Source organism: Alexandromys fortis, unplaced genomic scaffold (assembly GCF_014885135.2).
Source record: "Alexandromys fortis isolate MF-2015 unplaced genomic scaffold, M_Fortis_MF-2015_v1.1 scaffold_2_26212498_36691700, whole genome shotgun sequence".
Lineage (NCBI taxonomy): Eukaryota > Metazoa > Chordata > Mammalia > Rodentia > Cricetidae > Alexandromys > Alexandromys fortis.
This window is the reverse complement of record NW_026067931.1, coordinates 4,749,652-4,771,672: the sequence shown is the minus strand read 5'-3', so window position 1 is coordinate 4,771,672 and position 22,021 is coordinate 4,749,652. Positions and strand designations below refer to the sequence as shown.

General features: G+C 48.6%; 1 protein-coding gene across 1 annotated transcript in view; it reads left to right on the top strand.

The window, feature by feature from the left end:
- Ankrd6 (ankyrin repeat domain 6) overlaps nucleotides 1-22,021 on the top strand; it is a 135,628-nt gene that overhangs the window by 80,726 nt on the left and 32,881 nt on the right. Inside the window, exons 2-3 of the mRNA XM_050145503.1 lie at nucleotides 4,707-4,970; nucleotides 19,970-20,068. Of these exons, the coding sequence (XP_050001460.1) occupies nucleotides 4,851-4,970; nucleotides 19,970-20,068 (219 nt within the window). The 5' untranslated portion in view covers nucleotides 4,707-4,850. The remainder of the gene's footprint in view (nucleotides 1-4,706; nucleotides 4,971-19,969; nucleotides 20,069-22,021) is intronic.

The following is a 22,021-nucleotide window of genomic DNA, read 5'->3' as shown; positions in this document are numbered from 1 at the left end:
CACATTTGTGCAGTGTGTAGGCCAGAGTCCACAGTCTCATCTTTCTGTGCCAAAAGACTGAAGCAGGATCCCAGCCCCATGGCCACAGGAGCCACTGTCCTCGGGGGATAGGGAGAAGGTGTGCGGCAGGATGACAGTCAGAAGGTGTATTGACCAAGCTCTTCTCCTACCTCTAGAGCTACTAATCCTATTTCACACAAAAACTATACTGTTCCGGCTCGAGCCAAAATGAGAAGCTTCTTATGTCTCCAGGAAGCTGCTGGTGCTTGAAGAAGTGGGCAGGGAGGCTCACCTGCGATGCCTCAAAGGGGGGCATCACACATCATCTGCTTCAGAGGGGCCTCGGCCCTCTACTTCCCCACCCTGCTCCCTTGTCTGCACTGTGGAGGAGTTTCTGAGCAGACTGCGTTTACAGACATCTCAGTAGCCACCCTGGCAGACCCTGTCTGCTCAGCAGACGCTGCAGTCCCCGTTCGGGACTCTGCTCCAGCAGCTTGTGTCTGGGTTGCTGCGCAGGATGCCAGCATTTCAGCAGCCGTGTCCGTGAGGACAGTCGGTGATCCTCTCACCCCTGCCTGTGTGCCCCTCTTCACGGCAGGCTGCAAACTTTGCTGCTTCATCATCGGCTTATCCATCTGAAGCGCTCGCCTTGGCTGGGAACGGCTCCCTGACTTGTCGGCAGGGCTACAGGTCCTCTGCTCCTAAGAGAGAGCGGTCTCACAGCAATCAGAACAGTGACAATAGAGCAGCATCTGGAGCCGAATGGATGCCTTAATAGTCTGGTGATGCAGCTAGCATCGCGGCCGAGGAGGCTAAGGAAGAAGGCTTATAATTGCTGTGGGTAAATCCCTGAGCCTCCGGAAGCAGCGGCCCGGAGCGGCAGCCCTGGGAAGCTTAGAATCCCACCAGGAGAGAATTGACCGCATTTCAGAAAGAACACAGAGGACAGCCCCATGTGTGAGTAATCCCTCCGGTGGGAAAAGCTAGTTATTCTAACTATGTGTGCTCTCCAACCACGGCTCTGATGGCCTGATCGCAGTGTGCTGCACAATGCCTGGCTAGGACTTTTCTTAGAAGGGCTCGTTGAGAGGAGTTAGTGCATTGGGAGGAGACTAAATGTAGCGGCTTTCAGATATTGACCGGCACTGGGAGAGTTGGTTGTAAATCTGCAATAAAGCAGCAGAATCCAACCTCGTAGACTCTTTGCCGTGTGAAGCAAAACAGGAAAACAAACAACTATCGCCTCACAGGTAGAGCATCTGTGGAATCCTCTGACCCCGGTGATGGGACACAAAAGGAACCGCAGACTAGGGAGCAATGCATGCAGAAGGGATAGGGCTGGGAGGAAAAGGAGGCAGTGGGTCCCTGGAGTCTGCCCCCACCTGCGTGTGTTGAGCTCTCTGTGGACCGACTGTGTGGCTGCTTCCTTCCTGCCTGAAGACCCGGCAGCAAGTTTGCCTTTAAGCTTTTCCCTCTGGGGCACTGTGAGAATGCATACCGTGACAGAGGCTGTGATTGACAGCTGTGAGGCAGACAGACTCCCTTCCAGCAGCAAGGCTATCTTGAAGGATGACTACGGAATAGAAGAGGAGGCTGGGATTTAATGAGAGGCCAAAGCTGTGACAGCCAGGGCACCCAACAGGTTAGCAGTGAAGACTAACTCAGCCTGCAGGCTGGTCACACCCTTCTGTTTCCTTCCTCTCCTGAGGGCTCTCCAGCCCTCCCTAAGTCTGCCTGCCTCCATCTGGCCTAGTTTGCTGGTTCCCAGACAGGGAGGAGAGCATCCTCTAACTCCACGCGAGGTCGTGAGGAGAAACAGGAAACAGAGCAGCCTCAGCACCTGCTGGTGTAGGTCCTCACAGTGAGGTGATCCCAGCATTGACACTGAGAATGACTTTGAGAAGTCCAAGCTGAGGGGATGGTGTTAGCTGCAGATAGGAGCTGATAACCCAGGGTGGTGTTTCTGCCGCGGATCCTGCAGGCAGTCTCCTGTGCCAGCATGCTGGGGGGTGACAGGGCGTATCCAAGATCTGTTGTGAATGACCACTGTCCTGCAGGTATAGGGGTGCTTTCGTGGGGCAGAGGTATAAAGGATTCTTATGTAGCTGCCACAGAAAAGCAAAAAATAAAATGGCATTGCTAGCTGGTCAATATTTTCTCACCAATGGGGTGTTTTGATTTGAAAACAAAACAGCGATGGTGGCTGGACTTGCAAAGGGCTCTTTACCCAGTCGTTATCTAAGCAAAAGCTATCTCAGCCTGCAGCTGTAACCACAAGAACTTCTGGCTTTAGTTTCATTGTCTGGGGGGCGTCATCTGTTGCATGAGACGGGTGGCTGGGAGGGGAGTGGTAATCCATTTAGCAGAAGCCGGTTGGGCCTGGCCTTGTGTCTGTTGCTAAGGGGGCTGCATCGCTGTGGTTGTGGGGCTGGTGGCAGGGACCGTGCAGCTGAGAGGCTCACCTTTTCCGGCAGGCTTTGGAGTAGACCAGGTGGGACTCCGCAATGAGGATAGCTGTGTATGAAGTAGGCTGTCTCGGACTCAGATGTCCTGTGTGGGAAAGGTGCTGGAAGGGACGGGTGGAGATGAAGCCAAGTGCACAGAGATAGCAAATGGGTAGATGAAGGGAAAGGGGTGCAAAGGGGAGGGACTCGCAGGTGGAGGGAGATCTTCAGGGAACTGGCGGCTAATGCCGTGCGTTTTCCTGCATTTGGCAGAGTGATGTTCTAGTATTTGACCCGAAGGAGCAGCAAATCGGAGCAATGTGTGTGAATGGAACACAGCCCACCTGCAGAAGAAGAAACAGTACACCCCATGTTGATAAAGACAATGCGTGTGTGTGTGTGTGTGTGTGTGTGTGTGTGTGTGCAGGCAGGAGATAAAGCCCCAAATATAGTCATGTGACTTTGGGCCCTTCCAAAGGCATTTCTAGCTGTTTCTCTCACTGCTGCGTCTTAACTCTGTTCTTTCATTGGGCAGGGGCTGTAACTTTGTGATAGCACACTTGCCTGGCATGTGACAGGCCCTGGGCTCGATGCCCAGCACAGGAAGGGAAATGCACATCTCAGGATCTCAGGGCCAACTAGCTGGGGCACCGTGCTTCCTGGCATCACCCTCTCCAGACTTGTATTGTACTTCTGGTGACCTGGTGAGCAAGAGCAGGCTGGGCTTGCCAGGTTTCTCTCTCTTTCCTGATAATCTTTTGCCCATATCTGGGGCAACAGATGGAGAACACTATGAAATGTGGTAATAAAGAACTGGGGGTAGGTAAGAATTATTGTTCTAAAATTACAGTGTTTACAACTGGCTAGATTTCTTATAATGAAATACCATTTCACTCCCTGCTGCTGTGGGAATGGAGTTGGTTGGTGTCTGTTCTGCATATGGAACTCTACCCCAGCCTCCCAGGGTAGCTGGTCATGTGAACTGAGATCGAAGTGATCATCAAGTTACTGGAAGCACTTATGAAAGATGCCCATAGATTCCTGAACCCCAAAGCATGATCCAGTGTTGGGTTGAAGAGTGGCCCTTTGCTGCAGCATTTTCTGCGGTGTAGAGGCAAGAAGGGGCAGGGAGGGGCAGGGAGGGGAGTAGGCAGGTGCAGGGGACTGAGCCCAGGGCTTCAGGCTTTGCAGCAAGTGACTATACCTGTTGAGCCATCTCCATTACAACTATAAACATATTTTAAAATGCAAAGACGTCCTTCCTCCCCCTCCTGCCGCAGAACTAAAGTCAGTACCCCGACTTGGCTTGTTCTAAGAATATGCCCACAACTACTTGGAAAGAGTCAAGAGTTCTCTCCTTCTTGGTCCTTTCATGAAAGGAGGAGTTTAAGTTTGTAGTTACTGCCTCCAGCCCACTGCACACCGGAAAGCTTTGTCCCCAGTGGTTTAGTGGCCATTGATTTTCCTCCGATTTAGCAAGAACATGTGGGGTGTTTGTGGAGGAGGTGACCCTAAACGGTAGTGCTAGAGCTTGCTAGAGCTGGCTGCACCGAGAGGGGCGTCATTTTCCTCACAAGGTGGAGTGTTTCATCAGTTTGGAACTGGGGTTGGCCTGGGGTCTGTGCTCAGAACTCCATCTGAGCTCCCGGCTCCAGAACTCAGAAGGCTGCACCGTTTCCAGAAAGGAAAGGATGGAGAAAATCACGTGCACTGTGTGTGTGTGTGTGTGTGTGTGTGTGTGTGTGTGTGTGTGGCGGGGTTTGGGGAGGGTCTCCTCAAAGAGACACCCTGCTTAACATGGTCTCCGAGTGCCTGCTAGCCATGGTGGATTCACAGGAACCAGGTCCACAAGGCTAAGGCTGTTCATTCACAGTACATGTTGTTATGTAAATGACCAGGAGGTGTGTAGGGAATGAAATCGGGCCTCTTTTTTTAAAGTTAAAAACAATTAATTACATCATTCTCCCCACCTTCCCTCCCTCCACCCCTGTGTTATATCAGGCCTCCTTCCCCCTGGTAAAAATGCAACCTCCCAGCTCTGCCTATGCTGTGGAGAATGGTCCTGAGGAGGGAGGAAGTGGAGAGATTGACACACTCTGAATCGCTGTGGAAACATGCTTTTGATGTCCTGTTTCTCTAGGTTTCCTCCCCTGTGCTGTGCACCCAGAAGAAAGCCCTGCGGTCAGCAGAGGTGTGTCTGTCTGTCCTTGTGTGCTGAGTGGCACTGATGGCCGCTTTGTTTTGTGAACCCCCCTCCCCCAGGACCTGAAGATGGAGTAGTAACCAAGGCATGCCCCATGATTCTGAGCACCTTTCCCTGTGGACTCCAGTCCTAGCCAGAGGCTACACGTGGAGCTGAAGGAACTCATCCCCTGCTTTCCTGCGAACCCCTTTCTCTACTGATTCATGAGCCAGCAGGATGCGGTCGCTGCGCTTTCAGAACGCCTGCTCATAGCTGCGTACAAAGGCCAAGCGGAGAATGTGGTTCAGCTCATCAACAAGGGTGCCAAGGTAGCGGTTACCAAGGTAACAAGGAAAAATGCCATAGCGATTCTCTGGGAATAGCTCACCTCTGGTCTGCAGAACTGTTGTTTGGTTCATAGTCTTTAAAAGAACTGGCTTTAGTAAAGAAAAAGAGGCTTGGGAAGAAACAGGAAGCATTGAAAACGTTTCCGTTGTCATCTTTCAAATGGAGCGTTTGTAATTTGCATTTGACAGTCTTTAAAGTCACATGGGACATTTCCCCCATCTACCTTTATAGCCAGTAGGCAGGATATTTCTTTGGAGAAGTTCCTACACAGAGACTGACTAAACAGTGAGCTGGGGCGGGGTGAGGGTTGGTAATCATGTTAGGCAGGCCTTCTAGCAAGGTGGACCAGCCTTTGGTCAGGAAGCCCCTGTCCCTCGTCTCGTCCTTATCTGACAGATTGGACCAGATGACTGCCATGTCTGTTGTGGGCATTGTTTTCATGTGGGCTTTGCATGACATTGCTTATACGTCATCAACCAGCAATACAATGGCAGATCAGGGAACATTTGGTTGAAGGCGATTTTATAGCAAAATCCAAAGAAAAGTAGGTCCTGGCCAGGTTGTGCCAGCATTAGGGAGGGAGAGGAACGTAAGTTTGAAGACAGCCTGGGCTACATAGATAGTATCAAAAATAAGCAAGAAATAAACCACACAAAATGTGTCAGACCCTGCGTAGTTGAAGTGCTGGTGCAAGCTTATCCAGCTGCTGGTTGCTGTGAGGACTGTAAAGCCTCCGGGCGAATATTCTGTTCTCACCCTCACTCCGGAGATTAGGAAACTGAAGGCATTTCTGCCCGGGCAGAAATGCACCTTATATCCGTGGTGCCCCAGTCCGAAGCTCTCCTGCCGTCCACCCCAGAGAGAGCTGTGCAGATGGAGATATGGTCTTAGTTTTTCCTGTGGTATCGTCTGTTAATATCTCTTTCTCCTGGGCCGGATGTTGGTCATTTGTCCATCTGAGTCACTCGTGTGCATTTGGGTTCCTGCCCTTTTGAGCACACAGTGAGAGTTGTACTCAGCAAGCTAGAGACGGAATTCACCAGGACCCAACTGTGTGCGTGCTCTAGTCTTGGACTTCTGGGAAATAAATTTTTGTTATGGCAGCCTGAGCAATACAGCCACATTCCGATTTTAGAAAACTTTGTCGTCCAGTAAAAGACTATATATCCATTCACTATGTCCCTACCCCCAGCTCAGGCAACTATGAGTCTCCTTTTCATTTATGAGAATTCTTTTCTTGGTTATTACATAGAAATGAACTACATGCTGTCCTGGCTAGTTTTATGCCAACTCAACACCAGCTAGAGTCATCAAAGGAGGGAACTTCTATTGGGAAAATGCCTCCATACTGTTGGGTTGTGGGCAAGTCTGTAGGGCATTTTCTTAATTAGTGCTTGATGGGGCAGGACCTAGCCCATTGTGGGTGGTGCTACCCCTGGGCTGGTGGTCCTGAGTTCTATAAGAAAGCAGGCTGAGCAAGCCATGTGAGCAAGTCAGTCCCACCTCCTCCAAGCACTCCTCCGTGGCCTGTTCATCAGCTCTTACCTCCGAACTGTGCCCTGTTTGAGTTCCTGTCCTGATGTCCTTCAATAATGAATAGCAATATGGACGCATCAGTCAAATAAACCCCTTGCTTCCCCAACTTGCTTTTTGGTCATGGTGTTTTGTCTAAGCAATAGAAGCCCTAACTAGATGTGTGGCCTGTGGTGTCCTTCGCGATTTCTTTCGTGGAGCATACTATCAACAAGAGTCATTCATGTTACAGTGAAAGATATTTCATCCCTTTTTATGGCTGAATAGCAACACACAGTAAGAGCCAGAGTGGTTCCCTTATCTATATTACAGATATATAGATAACCCTTATCCATATATCTATACTTATCCCATATATATATATAAATATATAAATTTTATATTGTAATATCTGTATTACAGAAGCCCCCAAGGATGCCTGATACTACCAAGCCCCATGCATACTATGTTATTTCCTATGTGCAGATGTTTATAATAGAGTTTAGGATGCAAATTAGGCATGGTAAGGGAATGGCCACAATTAATGAAGTAGACACACACACACACATCCTGTGCATAAAGGATCAGTACACTAAGATACAGTTGTCATTGTTGCGCATTGAGACCACTGAGCGAGGTAACAATACCTTCAGCACAGGCACCGCAACACCGCCACAGTCCGTCTGATGAACGAGGGACTGCGGGTAGGCAGGGTGGAGAGCACGGAGACGCTGGACAAAGCAGGGATGCGTGTCCCTGGGGTGGAGAGAAACAGCACGAGCTTCCGTTGTGTGGCCCAGAACAGGATGCAATTTCAGACTTCAGAATTCTCTCTCTCTTGAATTTTCCATTTGCCGTCCCAGATTGTGATTGACAATGGTTATTACACAGAGTGAGCTGGTGGGTAGAGGAGGATCGTTATACTGTCCTTCAGTCGGTCAGTGGACGTTTCCGGTTGCTTCTAGTTTAGGGCTATTATGAAAATGGCTGCCAAAGCCATGCTTTTGTGTGGGCGGAGTTTGCTTTTGTGTTGGTGAATATGGGGAGATTTGCTGAGTCACGTAATAAATCTGTTTAAGGCTGTAAGAAAAATGCCATGCCTGTTTTCAAAGAGGGCTTACAATTTCACATTCCCACCAGAATGTTTGAGGGTCCTGTTTTCTACTTCTTCACCAATGCTTCCTATATCCTATTGTTTGTAGAGATGTCGAATCATTATTATAGCTTAGGCTGGCCTTGAATTCATGGCAGTCCTCTTGTTTTCCAAACTCGGGGACTACAGTTATAGCCACCATTCCTGGTCACCATTTACTTTTAAATTCACTTTATCTTTGACTAATAATGGAGTTACATCCCAATAAGCCCATCGTAAATTAAAAATACTGCAACGCTAAATGCATTTCTTGCATCTAACCTACTAGACATATCAACTCAGTAACACTACATATGTGGGGTACCCTCTGCCATCTTTCTGATCATGTGACTTGCTGTTGCTCGCCCAGCATCCCGAGATGATGCCAGATTTCATATTTCTAGCCTTAAGGGGAAAAGTCAAAATTTAAAATGATTTCTCATGAGCATGTGTTACTTTTGTATCAGTGTGAGTCATAAGTTAAATCTCCATAAACCAGGAGTCATTTCCATGTGTCTTTACCACAGTCAAACTTATGCACAAGGAATTTTAAAATTGTCGAAGTACAGTATCTGGTGCATATGGGTGTTTTGCCTGCAAGCGTGTCTGTACTATTGCAGTGTTGGGTGTCTATACACGGTGTCTGTGTACTACATTTCGTGCAGTGCCTACAGAGGCCAGAAGGGGGCGTCAGATCCCCTGGGAACTGGAGTTACAGATGTTTGTGAGCCGCCATGTGGTGCTGGGAATTGAACCTGAGGCCTCTGGAAGTGCAGCCAGTGTTCTTAACCACCAGGTCATCTCCCCAGCGCCTGCTAGAGAGCCTTAAAAAAAAAAATCATAGTTCATGCTGCCACTTGAACTGAGGCGTTCCCATTCCCTAAAGGGAACAAACCAAAGGCAGGGTTCTGGCTTCATCACAGGCAGGATTCTCGGATGTACCAGTAAGCGGACACGCTTTTTAAATGAACCTACAGCCTGGACCCTCAGCTCATACCAGTGTGCAGAACGATGACCAGAGAAAGAATCAGACATCTCCAAGCCTGTGGGAGCGTCTCGAGGGAGTCGTGTGCTCAGGGGTCTTTACAGCTGGTACGTATATGATCCTGTGGCTTTCTAAGTTACATGGCTCAGAATGTAATTGACAACAAGGTTTAAAGGCTGAAGATTTTTCCTTTTGTAAGCAAACTGTGAGCTTTCTGGAAGGCGCCCTTGAGATTTGGAATGGGAGAAGAACACTAAATTCCAGGATGTGCATCATTTTGGCCCTAGGCAAGCATTTTATTTACTGCCCTTGACATCCCTGTCTGCGATAGCTTTAGGAGACTGTGCCCTTGGTGGGCAGTTTGGTGCTGATTGGTGTCTGAGGTTTCCTGACTCTGCCAGCAGGACAGGAGAACGAGGTCTAGGACCAAGGGCCTCTCTCCCTTCCCATCTCCCCAGGATGTCTTCAGTCCTCTTGTTCCTCTTGAAGAAACACATCTCCCTCCCTGTTTCCTTCCCCACCCATAGTCTTAGAATATATGCATACTATTGATTGACCAGTTTGATTTTTTAAATTTAGTCAAATTAATTGTTTGCAATACTTACAAAAGAACAGGTTTGCATCTTAACTGTTTGCAGGAGGTGCGAGCTTCAGTGGTTCTGTAGAGTCACACCGTGCCCAGCTGTTGGCGGCATCTGCCTCCAGATCTTTTCCCACCTCTCCAAGTGGAAGCTATATGTCCCCGTTAAACGCTGACTCCCCAGTTCCCCCCTGAGCACCTGGAACTCTCTTTTGTTTTGAGACAAGGTCTCACAATGTCTCTCTGACTGGCCTGGAGCTAATTCACAGTGTGGCTGTTTGGCCTTGAACTCGAAGCTGCTTTCCTGGCTATTTTTGCGGCCCATGATATTGCTTTAAGTGCTTCAGACCAAACCTGCATGTCACTCTTCTTAGGGTCTCTTTTGTATTGAGTGGCACCCCTGGCTGTGATTCCATACCATCCTGTTTTCTTTTAGGTTCCCATTGTCCCTCCACTTGCCACCCTCCTAGTGGGCAGGCCACTCATCCCGCTTCCTGAATTTCTTCCTGACGTCTATAGTCGCCTATAGGAGATACTTGGAGATACTTTTTAGAGAACAGAAAAGGTAGGGTTTTCTTTTGAGAAAGCCTTGGCTTCATATATGACCACATTATCTCCAGAGTTACCTTATGTCAGAAGTGTTGATTTTTTTTTTTTAACTCTTTTGGCTTTTTGAGGAGGGTCCACCACCTAGCTCTCAAACCACACACCGAGGCTTATTCTTAGTTATGAATTCCTGGTCTTGGCTTGGCTTGTTGCTCACAAGCTTTTCTTTTTGGTTTTATAGAACAAGGGTTTCTCTGTAGCTTTGGAATTTGTCCTGGAGCTAGCTCTTGTAGACCAGGGTGGCCTCGAACTCACAGAGATCTATCTGCCTGCCTCTGCCTCCTGAGTACTGGGATTAAAGGCGTGCACCATTACTGCCAGGCCCTCAAAGTCTGTTTTTAATACCAGTCACTGGCCCTGAGTAATGGGGACTTAGATAACAAGAAGCAGAACCAGCTGTGTGAGAGTGGTGTGCACCTGTAGCCCCAGCACTCGGCAGGTGGCAACAAAAGATCAGGGCTGCTACAACTGGACGAGGTGCAGAGAGTCAGAGACCTTGGAACACTCAGCCCTAAATGGGATCTCCATCAAATCCCTCCCCTCAGGACTCAGGGACCTCTGTAGAAGGGGAGGCAGGAAAGGGATAAGAGTCAGTGGGGACAGAGGACACCAAGGAAACAAGGCCAGCTGAACACAGCAGGACCGATGCGTACATGAGCTCACAGTGTGGCAGCGTGCAACGGACCACACGGATAAACCAGGAGGGGTCCCAGTGCTGAGAAGGGGCATGGACCTGTCTACTGTCTCCAACCCAGCAGCTCTCTCCAGTTGACAACCACAGGAAAGAATTAGTTCTCTCCAACGGAATCTCACAGGGTACACAAACCACACTAAAAGGCAGGCCCGTGCCCAGCAGTAGATGGTCACCTGAAAATAAAGTCAATGATATTTTTGGAGGGTTTTTTTTGTTTGTTTTGGTTTGTTTTGTCTTTTTTATCTCGTGAAACTTTGGGCATTTTTTTTTTACCTTACTGATCTATTTATATATTATGGTTTCAGATGTGGTTTTTATGAGCTTTCTGTGTATTCGTGTACGTGTGCTTCTCATGCTTCTGTGTGTACGTGGACATGTGCTTCTCATGCTTCTGTGTGTATGTGCACATGTGTGTCTCGTGCTTTCTTGTGTACGTGCACATGTGTGTCTCGTGCTTTCTTGTGTACGTGCACATGTGTGTCTCGTGCTTTCTTGTGTACGTGCACATGTGTGTCTCGTGCTTTCTTGTGTACGTGCACATGTGTGTCTCGTGCTTTCTTGTGTACGTGCACAGGTGTGTCTCATGCTTCTGTGTGTACGTGCACATGTGTGTCTCATGCTTCTGTGTGTACGTGCACATGTGCTGCTTCATGCTTCGTGTTTTGTTTTTTTTTTCTCTGATTGTTTGACCTATTCTGGTTTGTTTGCCTGTTTGTTTCCTAAAGAGAAAGAAAAACAAGGGTGGGCTGTTGGGGAGGATGTGAGAGGAGATGAGGGAGAAGAGAAACTGTTTATCAGAATATATAGTATATGAAAAAAATCTTGTTTTCAATAAAAAAAATACCAGGGGCTCAAGGTCATTCTGAACTTAGTGTAGTGAGCCTCAGCCAAACCAAACCAAAGCAGAACCCTTGTTCTCCAGGAGGCTGTGCATAGAGTTGTCCCAGAGTGCCTGAGGGAGAGGGGTGATGTTCAGGAGGGTTTGGGGGGCTGCTTAAAGAAAGAAGGCTCTATGGGTGCCTTCATGTGTGTCTTCACTACAAAAGGTCGCTGGCAGGAGACATGAAGTCAGGACTTGGGAGAGACAGTAAAGGAGGCACTGAGAGGCCACATGCCAGCCTGGGCTTCGGGTCTTGTCCCCAGTTATAGCCATGTGACCTCTGCCAGCTCCTCACTCTCACCCTCCCTTGGCGTCACACCCCTGCAGGATAGCAGTCCACTGCATCTGTATCTCCTGCTGTCCGGAACAGCAAGGCCTAGAACAGGGGGTGGGCGGGGCTCCAGGAGAGAGGGCGCGGAGGGCGCAGAAAGCACTGTCCATAAGGCCTGGTGTGTCACAAGCAGTCGGCTTGCCACTTCCCCCTTTCCTCCCTTTCTTCCCTCAAGCCCTGCTCCCATGACCAGGAAATACTTCTGTGCGTTTCCCAACATATTTGCGCGTGCAAAAACAGGTCTTCATCACTTAGAAATGTAGGTAGGCCATCCTCGCCATACTGACCTATTCCGGGCTATTTCCGAGCTTTGTGGTGTGGAGCTAGGTGTCTGGTGAAACGGCTCTGCATCACTATGTGACTAGACCGTAACCATTTGAACAGTTGCTTCCCGGGAGGCCAATTGTTTGCCATCCTGTATGGTCTGCTGCTGTGTGTACACTTGGATGTCTCCTCCAGACACAGAAGATCTCTGCTGAGCAAATTCCTAGAAAATTCCTGGAGCAAGAAGTGTATCTGTTAACATTATAATGATCCCACTGAAGAGACATACCAGCTCACCCGCAGAGAGCTTTTGGGAATAAGAATCAGTGGGAATAAGACAGAGCTAGGGTAAGAGATTGTGTACTTGGATTTTTTCTTTGGGCCACCGAACAGCCCCCAAATAATGACCCAGAGACTTATTATTAATTTTGAAAGCTCGGCCTTAGCTTATGCTTGTCCCACTGGCTCCTATAACTTAATTTAACCTGTTTTTATTCATCTACATTTTGCCTCAGGGCTTTTTATATTTCTTTTATTCTGTATGTCCTGTTTTCCTGTTTCCTCTGTGTCTGTCTGTCTGTCCTCTGGTATTTGCCTCTCTCCCTCTGTCTTTCTAGAGCCTGGTTTCCTCCTCCTACTTCCTCTCTCTGCCCAAAAGTCCTGCCTGAACCTCCTGCCTACCTATTGACTGTTTAGCTTTTTTTTTTTAATTTATTTATTTATTTATTTTTTAATTTTTGAGACAGGGTTTCTCCGTAGCCTTTGGTTCCTGTCCTGGAACTAGCTCTTGTAGACCAGGCTGGCCTCGAGCTCGCAGAGATCCACCTGCCTCTGCCTCCCGAGTACTGGGATTAAAGGCGTGCGCCACCACCGCCCAGCTCTGTTTAGCTTTTTATTAGGCCAATCTGGTGCCTTATGCAAGCAAGGTAAACAAATGTAACACATCTTCACATAGTTACACTAATGTTCCACAAGATTGCACAGGCTTCCTGTAGCTGCCCTAACAAGCGCTCACAGGCAGGGGCACCCACACAAAGGGAATGACCGCCTTAACCATCTCTGAGGCTGGAGTGTGAGGTCAAGCGACGCTGTCTGAACCTGGGGGTGAACTAGCCCGGCTTCCTGCCGCTGGTAGTTGGTGGTCCTGCACTTACAAGGGAAGCTCGTAATCCCCTCCTCCGTCTTCATACGGGTTTCTCTTTGTGATTTGTGCATTAAGCATTAAGGGCTCGGTCTGTTCCAATACGATATCATCGCAAATCTCTTACATCTGCAAAGGCTGAGTAAAATCACGCAGTCGTGGCAGAAGGGGCCAGGGTAGAGATCATTAGGTGAAAGGGGCAAGAGAGGAGGGACTAGGGATGCTTAGGGTCAGGAACTGGAGAGGCATAGGGTATATGCCCCGTTATCTAGATGGAAGTCTGGCTGTGCTTTGCCAGAGACAAGTGGATGTAGTTGAATGGCATGGTGTCTTTCACCCAAAGCAGCTTTGAGGATGAAGGGCTTTGCTGCATTTTAGGCAAGTGTCCCCCAGAAGCCCGTGATATAAACATTGGGCCTCTAGTTGTGGCACCATGAAGTAGTATTAATCCCACCAGGCGAGATTAAGACCACTACCACAACTTTTGAGCCAGATTTGAAGCAAGCTTTATTATCGTCCTGGCCGGGACGATGGACACTGGTCAGGTCCATACCCAGAATACCTGGAGAATGACGTTCTATGGATTACCAGCAGAAATCACTAGGGAGAATTGATTTATGGTGGTAGTTCTGAGCAATAATTATAATAAAGTGTTAAGATTTTGGAGCTGGGGGGCTGGAGAGATGGCTCAGTGGTTAAGAGCATTGCCTGCTCTTCCAAAGGTCCTGAGTTCAATTCCCAGCAACCACATGGTGGCTCACAACCATCTGTAATGAGGTCTGGTGCCCTCTTCTGGCTTTCAGGCATACACACAGACAGAATATTGTATACATACTAAATAAATAAATAAATAAATATTTAAAAAAAGATTTTATGTAGTGTATTAATGACAAAACCATTAAGATGTGACAACTGGCTCAAAGGATAAGTGGAAAAAATTTCAAATATGTAGGTTATTAATAAAGTGAGAATAAATTTGCCTATTAGTATAATACTGGCCAATATCCACAGGGCTTTCAGAGTGTATCACCGTCATTGTCTCCTACTTTGAGCCAGTAGAAAGCTTGGCCATAACCTGGAGTCACATCGTGGTTTGCCGTGGGACCTCTAAGTGGCCTTGGGCTCGCTGATTTTGTACAAGGTATACACGTGCAGCTTACCGCCTCACCGTACCCAGCACACAGTTCAGGGCTGTGACGTCCACCCTCTTCCTCTCCATCTCCAGAACTGCTCCATCCCTCACACTGAAACTCTGTCTGTATTGGAGACTAACGCCTGTGTCCTCTTCCCGGAGCCCCTGCTGACCGCCACTCTACATCTTGTCTCTTTGACGTTGTTACCTGTTCTCAAGTCTTTTACAGCCCCTATTAAGTGTGGAGAGAATGGAGCACAGCCTCCCTCTCTGCAAGCCTGGCCAGCTTATTAACCTCCTCAGGTCTTCATTGCCTGACTGTGAAGTAGCCATCGGCTCCTTTTGGTGATGGAGTGATGTGATCCATGCACTGTGCTTACACAGGGTGGTCCAGGAGGAGGATGGGGCTCAGCTGATGGTGGCTGTGGTCAGCAATGATGACCAGGTCCCCACTGGAGTTCATTGTCCTCAGTGGTTCCTTTGGGTCAGTGGTTCTCCATATCGACGGCAGTAGAAGCATGTGAATAGCCTTAAAAAGTATCAGTGCCCAGGTGTGGTTCAGGAGACACTTGATTTAATGAGTCTGGGGTGTGGCTGGGCTTGAGGAGTTCCCAGGTATTCAGGGGGAGAATACAAATTGCTCTAGGAACTTCCCTTGTGGGGGGAAGCTATGGAGCTTGGTGAATATCATGAAATACTGATATTCCGAACATCATAATTCAAAACAATGCGTTTAATAGGAAACACATGGATCAATTATGGAGTTGCAGTATGTGCTATGAACTCTTATATGGCTTGCCTTATAAGAAAAGCTCAATAATAGAATCATAAGCACCAACTTACTCTTCTGAGGCTCGCTTCTCTGCTCTTCTCCCTTGCTCTATGGAATTTGTGGACCTGTTCGTGGGCTTTTCTGGCCTCTTGCCCTCAGCATAGGCCTTAGCTTGTGGTTCTCAGTGGGGATGGAGGTGACCTTGTTTCCCTCCAGCTCTGGGCAGGCCTGGTAGAGATACTGGCTCAGAGATAGCAGCTTCTGCCTGATAGGAAGTCATGCATCACCCTCCGCTGGGTTTAGTCAGTGCCGCAGGTGTTTGGTTGCCTCAGCAGACTCCACAGAAGGCCTTGTCTACATATCTAAGTGTCTGGTAACCCAGATAAAGTTCCCTGAAATTTCCCCAAATCATGTAGGTCCTAAGCTCCCGGGTATATAGGTTAATAGGTCTTTAAATGCTTTTATTTATTTCCTGTGTGTGTATGCGTGATATTGAGGGGCGGTGATGGGAGTCAGAGCGTGCATGTGACATAAACAAGGTAACTTTACGGAGTTGGTCCTCTTCTCCCACCTTTCCAGGGGTCAACTCAGGTTGCCAGGTTGCGTGGCGAGTACCTTTACCTGCTGAGCCAATGTGACTGTGACTAATGGGTCGTAACTACTCTACATGTGGCCCTGTTGAGTGTCAGAATTTTAAAGCCCTCCCTTATGCTTGTATCTTTGTGTACAAATGCAAACCAATCATTGGCACATTGTAAGAGTCCCAAAGCAGCAGTCTGCCAGCTAGTGGTTGGTGGGTATTTATAAAAAGTTTAAGAGAGCGAGGTGGTGGTGGCGCACACCTTTAATCCCAGCACTTGGGAGGCAGAGGCAGGTGGATCTCTGTGAGTTTGAGGCCAGCCTGGTCTACAAGAGCTAGTTCCAGGACCGGTACCAAAAGCTACAGAGAAACCTTGTCTCAAAACAAACAAACAAACAAGTTTAAGAGATAGAGGGCATGAGAAATATTCAAAAGAAATTGAAGCTGACTATGGTGGCACACACCTTTAGTTCCAGTACTTGGGAGGCAGAGACGGGCAGAACAGATCTACATAGTGAGTTCCAGGCCAGCCAGTGTTACATAGTTAGATCCTATCTCAAGAAACAACAACAAAAAGAAATTCCTTCGTAATCTGTGCTGAACACAACATTCTTTTGTACCCGTAACATCCCAGCGACTGTCTACATAGTGTCTGCCTTTCCTACGGTTGATATAATAAACACTGCTGTTTGCAGTAGACCAGAGGGGTGGGGGGTTCCTATGCCTGTGCCATGCCATTTTATAGATGGGTCTTGAGTATCTGAGGGAGGCCCTGGAACCTGTATCCCGGATACTGATGAAGGACTGAATGGGTGTATCAGTCGATGCTGTACTTCCAGAGGACCTGGGTTCAGTTCCCAGTACCCAGTTCCAGAGGAGCGAACACGCACGCTCACAGATATACATGCAGTCAAACAGAGAGAGAGAGGGGGGGGGGGGGAGAGAGAGAGAGAGAGAGAGAGAGAGAGAGAGAGAGTTCAAAGCCCCAGTTATACAGTTTGAGGCCAGCCTGAGCTGCATGAGACCCTGACTCAACCCCTCCCCCACCCGAATGTCACGTTGCTAACACATGCACGCCCTTTCTTAAGTTTTACACTCTCTTGCCACACTCTTCCTCTTTCCTTGATGCTGTGAATAACAACACAGAGGCACTGTCCACCTCCAGCAAGGGCAGTATGATTCTGATCTGCTGTGTTTCTTGCCCTCTCCTGGGGAAAGGGTGCTCTGCCCTTCTTTTCTTCCCGTCTAGTGTTTGACCTCAAACGGGCCACATGCACCCGTCCATGTCCTTGCGGCGTCCCCAGTTAAAATGGTTTAGTTGTTTCATTTCTTTGAGCCAATGAGTCTCCATTCTATTGCTTCCCTCCCCTACCCATCTTCAGAGTCTAGTCACTTCTGTTTGGTTCCTTTGTCTTCTCCCCGGTCTCTATGAGGCTCTGGGCGCATGGGTGTCCCTGGGTGAAGCTGTGGTGCTGGAATGCTTGAATACCAGCCAGCACCCATGCACCTCACCCTTCAGGTGCTGTTAGAGCATGCGGGGACACTCACGAAGCCGCACTGCTGGTCTTTAGTAAGAAGGACCCAGGACTCCTAAGCAGGAGCAGGCCTGGGTGGATTAGTGACTAGGGTTGTTCATGACCCGAGCACCCCAACTTCGGGAGGCTTTGGGGGGAATCTTCTTTTACTTTTTTTGTAGGTTGTGGTTCTCAAATGGCCCTGAGTCACCATTACTTGGGTGAGCAGAAGTAATAAAATCTCAAAGAGAGAAATTGGGGTTCAATCTAAAGGTCAGAAAAGTAAAACAGCCGGCTCCTGGAGAGGAAGTCTCTGTAAGCAGACTTGCAAGGAGGGGCTGGCGAGTAGGAGCCTTGGAAGCCAGAGCCTGTGGTCTAGCTCAGGCCCATATGTAAATAGCTCATCACTCTTTGTATGTAATATGTAAAGGTGTAGGGTGTCTGTAAAGAAGGGGCAAGGGACAGCTGTTGGGAGTATGCTTAGCTTGGGGGCTGAGGACAGACAGCGGCAGCAGGAAAACCCACTCACGATGGAGAATTGTACTTCATTTTTATCTCAGGTATGGGGTGAGGAGTCCAGTCCTGTGTGGCGGAGAAGAAAGCAGGCTTAGGTGATTGTCCTACCCAGAGTCACTAGGCATTGTTAGCTCTGACTGAGATCTATTTGGCTCCAGTGGCCCTAGCCTTTTACTTCTCAACTGGAAGACACTGATGACGCTGGCTTAGGACCTGTCTGCAGTCCAGGGACATGGTTTGTGTTTGGTTGTTTCTGGCTGCGCTCGGGCACGTGATCTGGTTTAAACCAGATCTGTGAAACAGATGCTCTGGACGGGCTGCTCAGGCATCAGGCCTTTGGTTCTCACAGTTCTGGGTTCTGGGTACTGTGATGTCTAAGTCAAGGAGCCGGCACTGTGGAGCGCTGTGTCATCACCTGCCCTATCGACAAGGCACTAATCCCAACGTTGGCACACTGCCCAGAGGCCATTCCACAGGAAGCCTCGGGCCCAGCATTCATGCAAACATTAGGCTCCACAGAGGAGCCACAGTGGTGTTTCTTCCTTCTGCCTGTGCTCACTTGGACAAACTTTTATCTGCTTTACCCCTTCAGGAAAGGGCGGGTGCTGGCAGGACCGTCCCCATGGCTCCTTGGTCCGTGACCCTGGGTCTAACTTCTTTCCCAGCAGCCCCCACTCCTGTCCCCTGCCCTGCTCTGTTGTCTTGTTTGAGCACTCGTATTTGATGACAGTGTCTCTGTCCTCACAGCACGTACACCCCCGTCTCACTCCCACAACAAACCGTGTAGGGAATTTTATGAGGGTCCCTTAGTCAGTGTCGAGATATGAGGTCATTCACAAGGACACGTGATGACAGTTGGGGCCTGAGCCTGGGCCCAGTGATTGAAACCCGGTCACTTTCCCCCGTCTGGGGCACTGTGGACATCTCACCCAAAGGACCAAGGCGAAGTAACCGGTGAAGAGCGGAGAAAGGTCACGCCTTTTATCTCATCTCTGACCTTGTCCTTTTTATATGAAGGGTTTTCATAGCCTAATTCTTGGGAGTAACTTTCTCCCTTAATTAAGAATTCTAATTTTAAAGCAAGTTCCGGCCTCTTTCTTTCCAGACTCATTCTGCTGTTTTGATTGGATTTCATGGCTAGGAATTAAGATCCTTATTTTGTCTGTTGTTTTTCGCCATGGTTGGTTATCAGGGCGGACTGCTGCTTTACCGAGGTCGTAAACATGCTTGTCCCGTTGGAATATCAATAAAGACAGTGGGTCTTAGAGGCTAAGCCATAGGCAAGGCCCCTGTGAGCCCTCTTTTCTCAAATGCCTTAGTCCCTTGAACTTTTCTTCGTAGAGAATCCTGAGGGAATCAGGATGTCTCTGTGAGAGCCTGGAGAAGGTAGAAGTTTGACAAGGTCAGTTCCCTGGACAGAAGCTCGCAGACACCCAGGAAAGTGCGCTTTCTTTTGGGTGTCACGCATCGTGGGTGCCCACAAACTTCACACGGTTGCAGGGAAGGGAGGAGCCCATCTTGGTGCCGCCCACAGGGAACACCTGGGTGGCCGGCGGGAAACCTGAGCTGAGCGCCGCATCACCAGAACAGAATGTTGGACCAAAACCCAATAACAAACAGAATCCCCAAAAGAAAAGCTAAATGATACCCTGTTACTTAACGTGCCTGAGATCGTTTGAAACAGTACTCTGGATGTTGCCCCTGGCCAGAGACAGGAGTGACGGTGTGACTCCAGGCGAAGAAAAGGTAAATGCCAGATTCGAAAGAAGGGTTAGTTCTCAGGAGCCACCGAGAGATCTGGGAGGCGGTCCCAGGAGCAGCAATAATGCCTCTGATTTTTTTTTTTTAATAAAAATAGTTGGCAGATATGTGGATCTTAATATACCATAGTTTTCATCCTTTTCAAAGCTGTTTTTTTTTTTTTTTTAAAAAAAAAAAAAAAAAAAGAGGCAGAGCCTTTTCCACCTCCGCATGGCTATGACTTTCTCTTCAGGAGCCCCTGGGTTTGGCATTTGTCCCCTGTCCATGGTCCTGTCACAGCCTTTTACCGCTTCATGGTGTCAGCCCTAGTGGGGGAGCGGGGGGGGGGGGGGGGGGGGGNGGGGGGGGGGGGGGGGGGGGACGAGAAGCCCCACCTCTGCCCCTTAAGTGTAGGACATAAAAGTTGGTCAAAGTTAACAGAGGCAACTCGAATTCCTAATAAATTCACTGAGAATCTCCTTCCAGAGCAGAGGGGCAGCTGGGGTTAGAGGCAGGGGCCAGAGGTGTTCTGAAAAGCTGGTGTGTCCTCTTGCCTTAGTGTCTTGTCCCTTGGTGTATCTAGTTCTGAAACCAACTGTTTCCTTTGCTTTAACAGCATGGCCGGACCCCCTTGCACCTTGCTGCCAATAAGGGCCATCTCTCTGTGGTCCAGATTCTGCTGAAGGCTGGCTGTGACCTCGACCTGCAGGATGATGTAAGTAGAAGCATCATTCCCTCCAGAGAAGGGTTGGCAGAGGAACTCGTCTGCAGTCACGGCCCTCAGTGCAGATGCTGGCGGTGTGAGCAGGGCGGGTACTAGATGCTTGCCAGAAGTTTCGTTTGTGTGTCTTTTGTCTCTCGCCTGGCCCCTGTTCTTGGGGCCCATTCTCAGCAATGAAGGGGCTCGCAGGAGGCTCTTGGGTTGTGGTTCTTTTTGCCCCATTAGCATCTGAGTCCAGAGTCTGAGGGCATTGGCCTAGGTCCTGTTTTAGGACAGAGGACTCGCTCTTGCAGTGAGTGTGGGAAAGACCCATTGGATGTGTGCCAAATTTACTGCTGAAGAAAAGGTGAGGCTTAACACCCATCCTCTTCCTTTGTCTTAACTTCTCTTAGTGTACATGTAGCTTGAAGTTCCATCCCAATTAAAAAGGGGGAAACGGACTTATGCAAAATCAAGGCCTCTTGAAAGAGTTTGCTGGTGCTTCTATGCTCTTACTGAGGGAGTCCGACTCCCGTCACTCACTGAGATGTCCATCCAGGTTGTTGGGGGAGGAATCCCACTGGCTCCTTCCGCATCGACTATTTAGTCTGAGTCTGTGAGCTTTGGCCGAGTAGGACTGCGCAGCACAGAGCTTGTTCTTTTGGGTCCTTGGAGAAGGTGGCGTCTCCAAGGAGGGATGGAATAAATTGCCCTCCAGTGAGTTTTCAGGAAGAAACAGTATGGAAATGTGCTTGGGAATGATTTTCAGAAACTGTTAACTCCTTTTTTTTTCCTTTTTTTTAAAAATTATTTTATTTGGAGTATTTTGCTTGCTTGGTGCCTGCACAGTCTAGAATAGGGCATCGATCCAGAACTGGAGTTATAGGTGGTTGTGAACACCATATGAGTGCTAGGAATCAAATTCAGGTCCTTTGAAAGAGCAACAATTACTCTTAATCATTGAGCCAGCTCTTCAGTGCCGCCTCCCCCTGCCCCATCTCTCAATGATGTCCCAGAGTTCTAAGACATCCTGTGTGTAAGCAGCATCTCACAGAGTCTAGCCTTGTCATAACTTCTTCCAATATCATTACCTAGAATATTCCTTGCAACTCCACACAGTATCCTAAAATTTGACAAACACATTCACAGATGACTTGGTTATATAGCAAGTTTGAGACTAGCCTTGGATACATGAGACTCTGTCTGTATAGGATAGCCTTGGATAAATGAGACCTATCTATATAGGCAAGTGGACAGGCAGGCACACAAACTGGTTTTATGCATGGCCAGCAGAGGGCTATCAGCATCTCATATAAATCTCTGGTTTTATCTGAAGCCTATGGGATCGCCAAGGGTGTTATTCTCAAAAATGCTGACTTAGCTCTAAGCTGTTGATTCTCACCTTGGTCATGACACCGTATTTTTCTACACTATAACCAATATAACATTCCTGACCCATATCATCTCCTTAGAGGACAGGAGGAAAATAAAGGGAGGTGGGCAAAATAAATAGTCAAAGGGAAGGTGGGATCTCGAGCTGCTGGCGCAAGAATGCTGGGATATTCTAGACTTCTCTTTGATTATTAAAGTTCTTGCTTGCCATTGTGGCAAGGTCACAAAGTCAGGCCTGCCACCCCATCCCAACCAAACACCCTCACTCAGGTCTGAGGCTCGCTGTGGTCTCATGCAGCAGCAGACACCATGCTGAGGTTTCAGATATGGAAGGAAGCAGAGAAGACAAGAATTCTCACAGCGCACGAAGGAAAGCCAGCCCTGCGTTTGGGTAAAGCACCTCCCTCATCGAGTCATTGGGTCTTTCCCCTCATTTCCTGCTCTACACAGGCACCGCATACGTTGCTTCTTCATAGAACCACGGATAGGAAGAACATTGGAGAAGGCGGAACTGTTGCGATCCTCAGCTCTTACCTGTGTGCGTCCCACGCCTGTTGACAATGGTCTTTGAGCTGT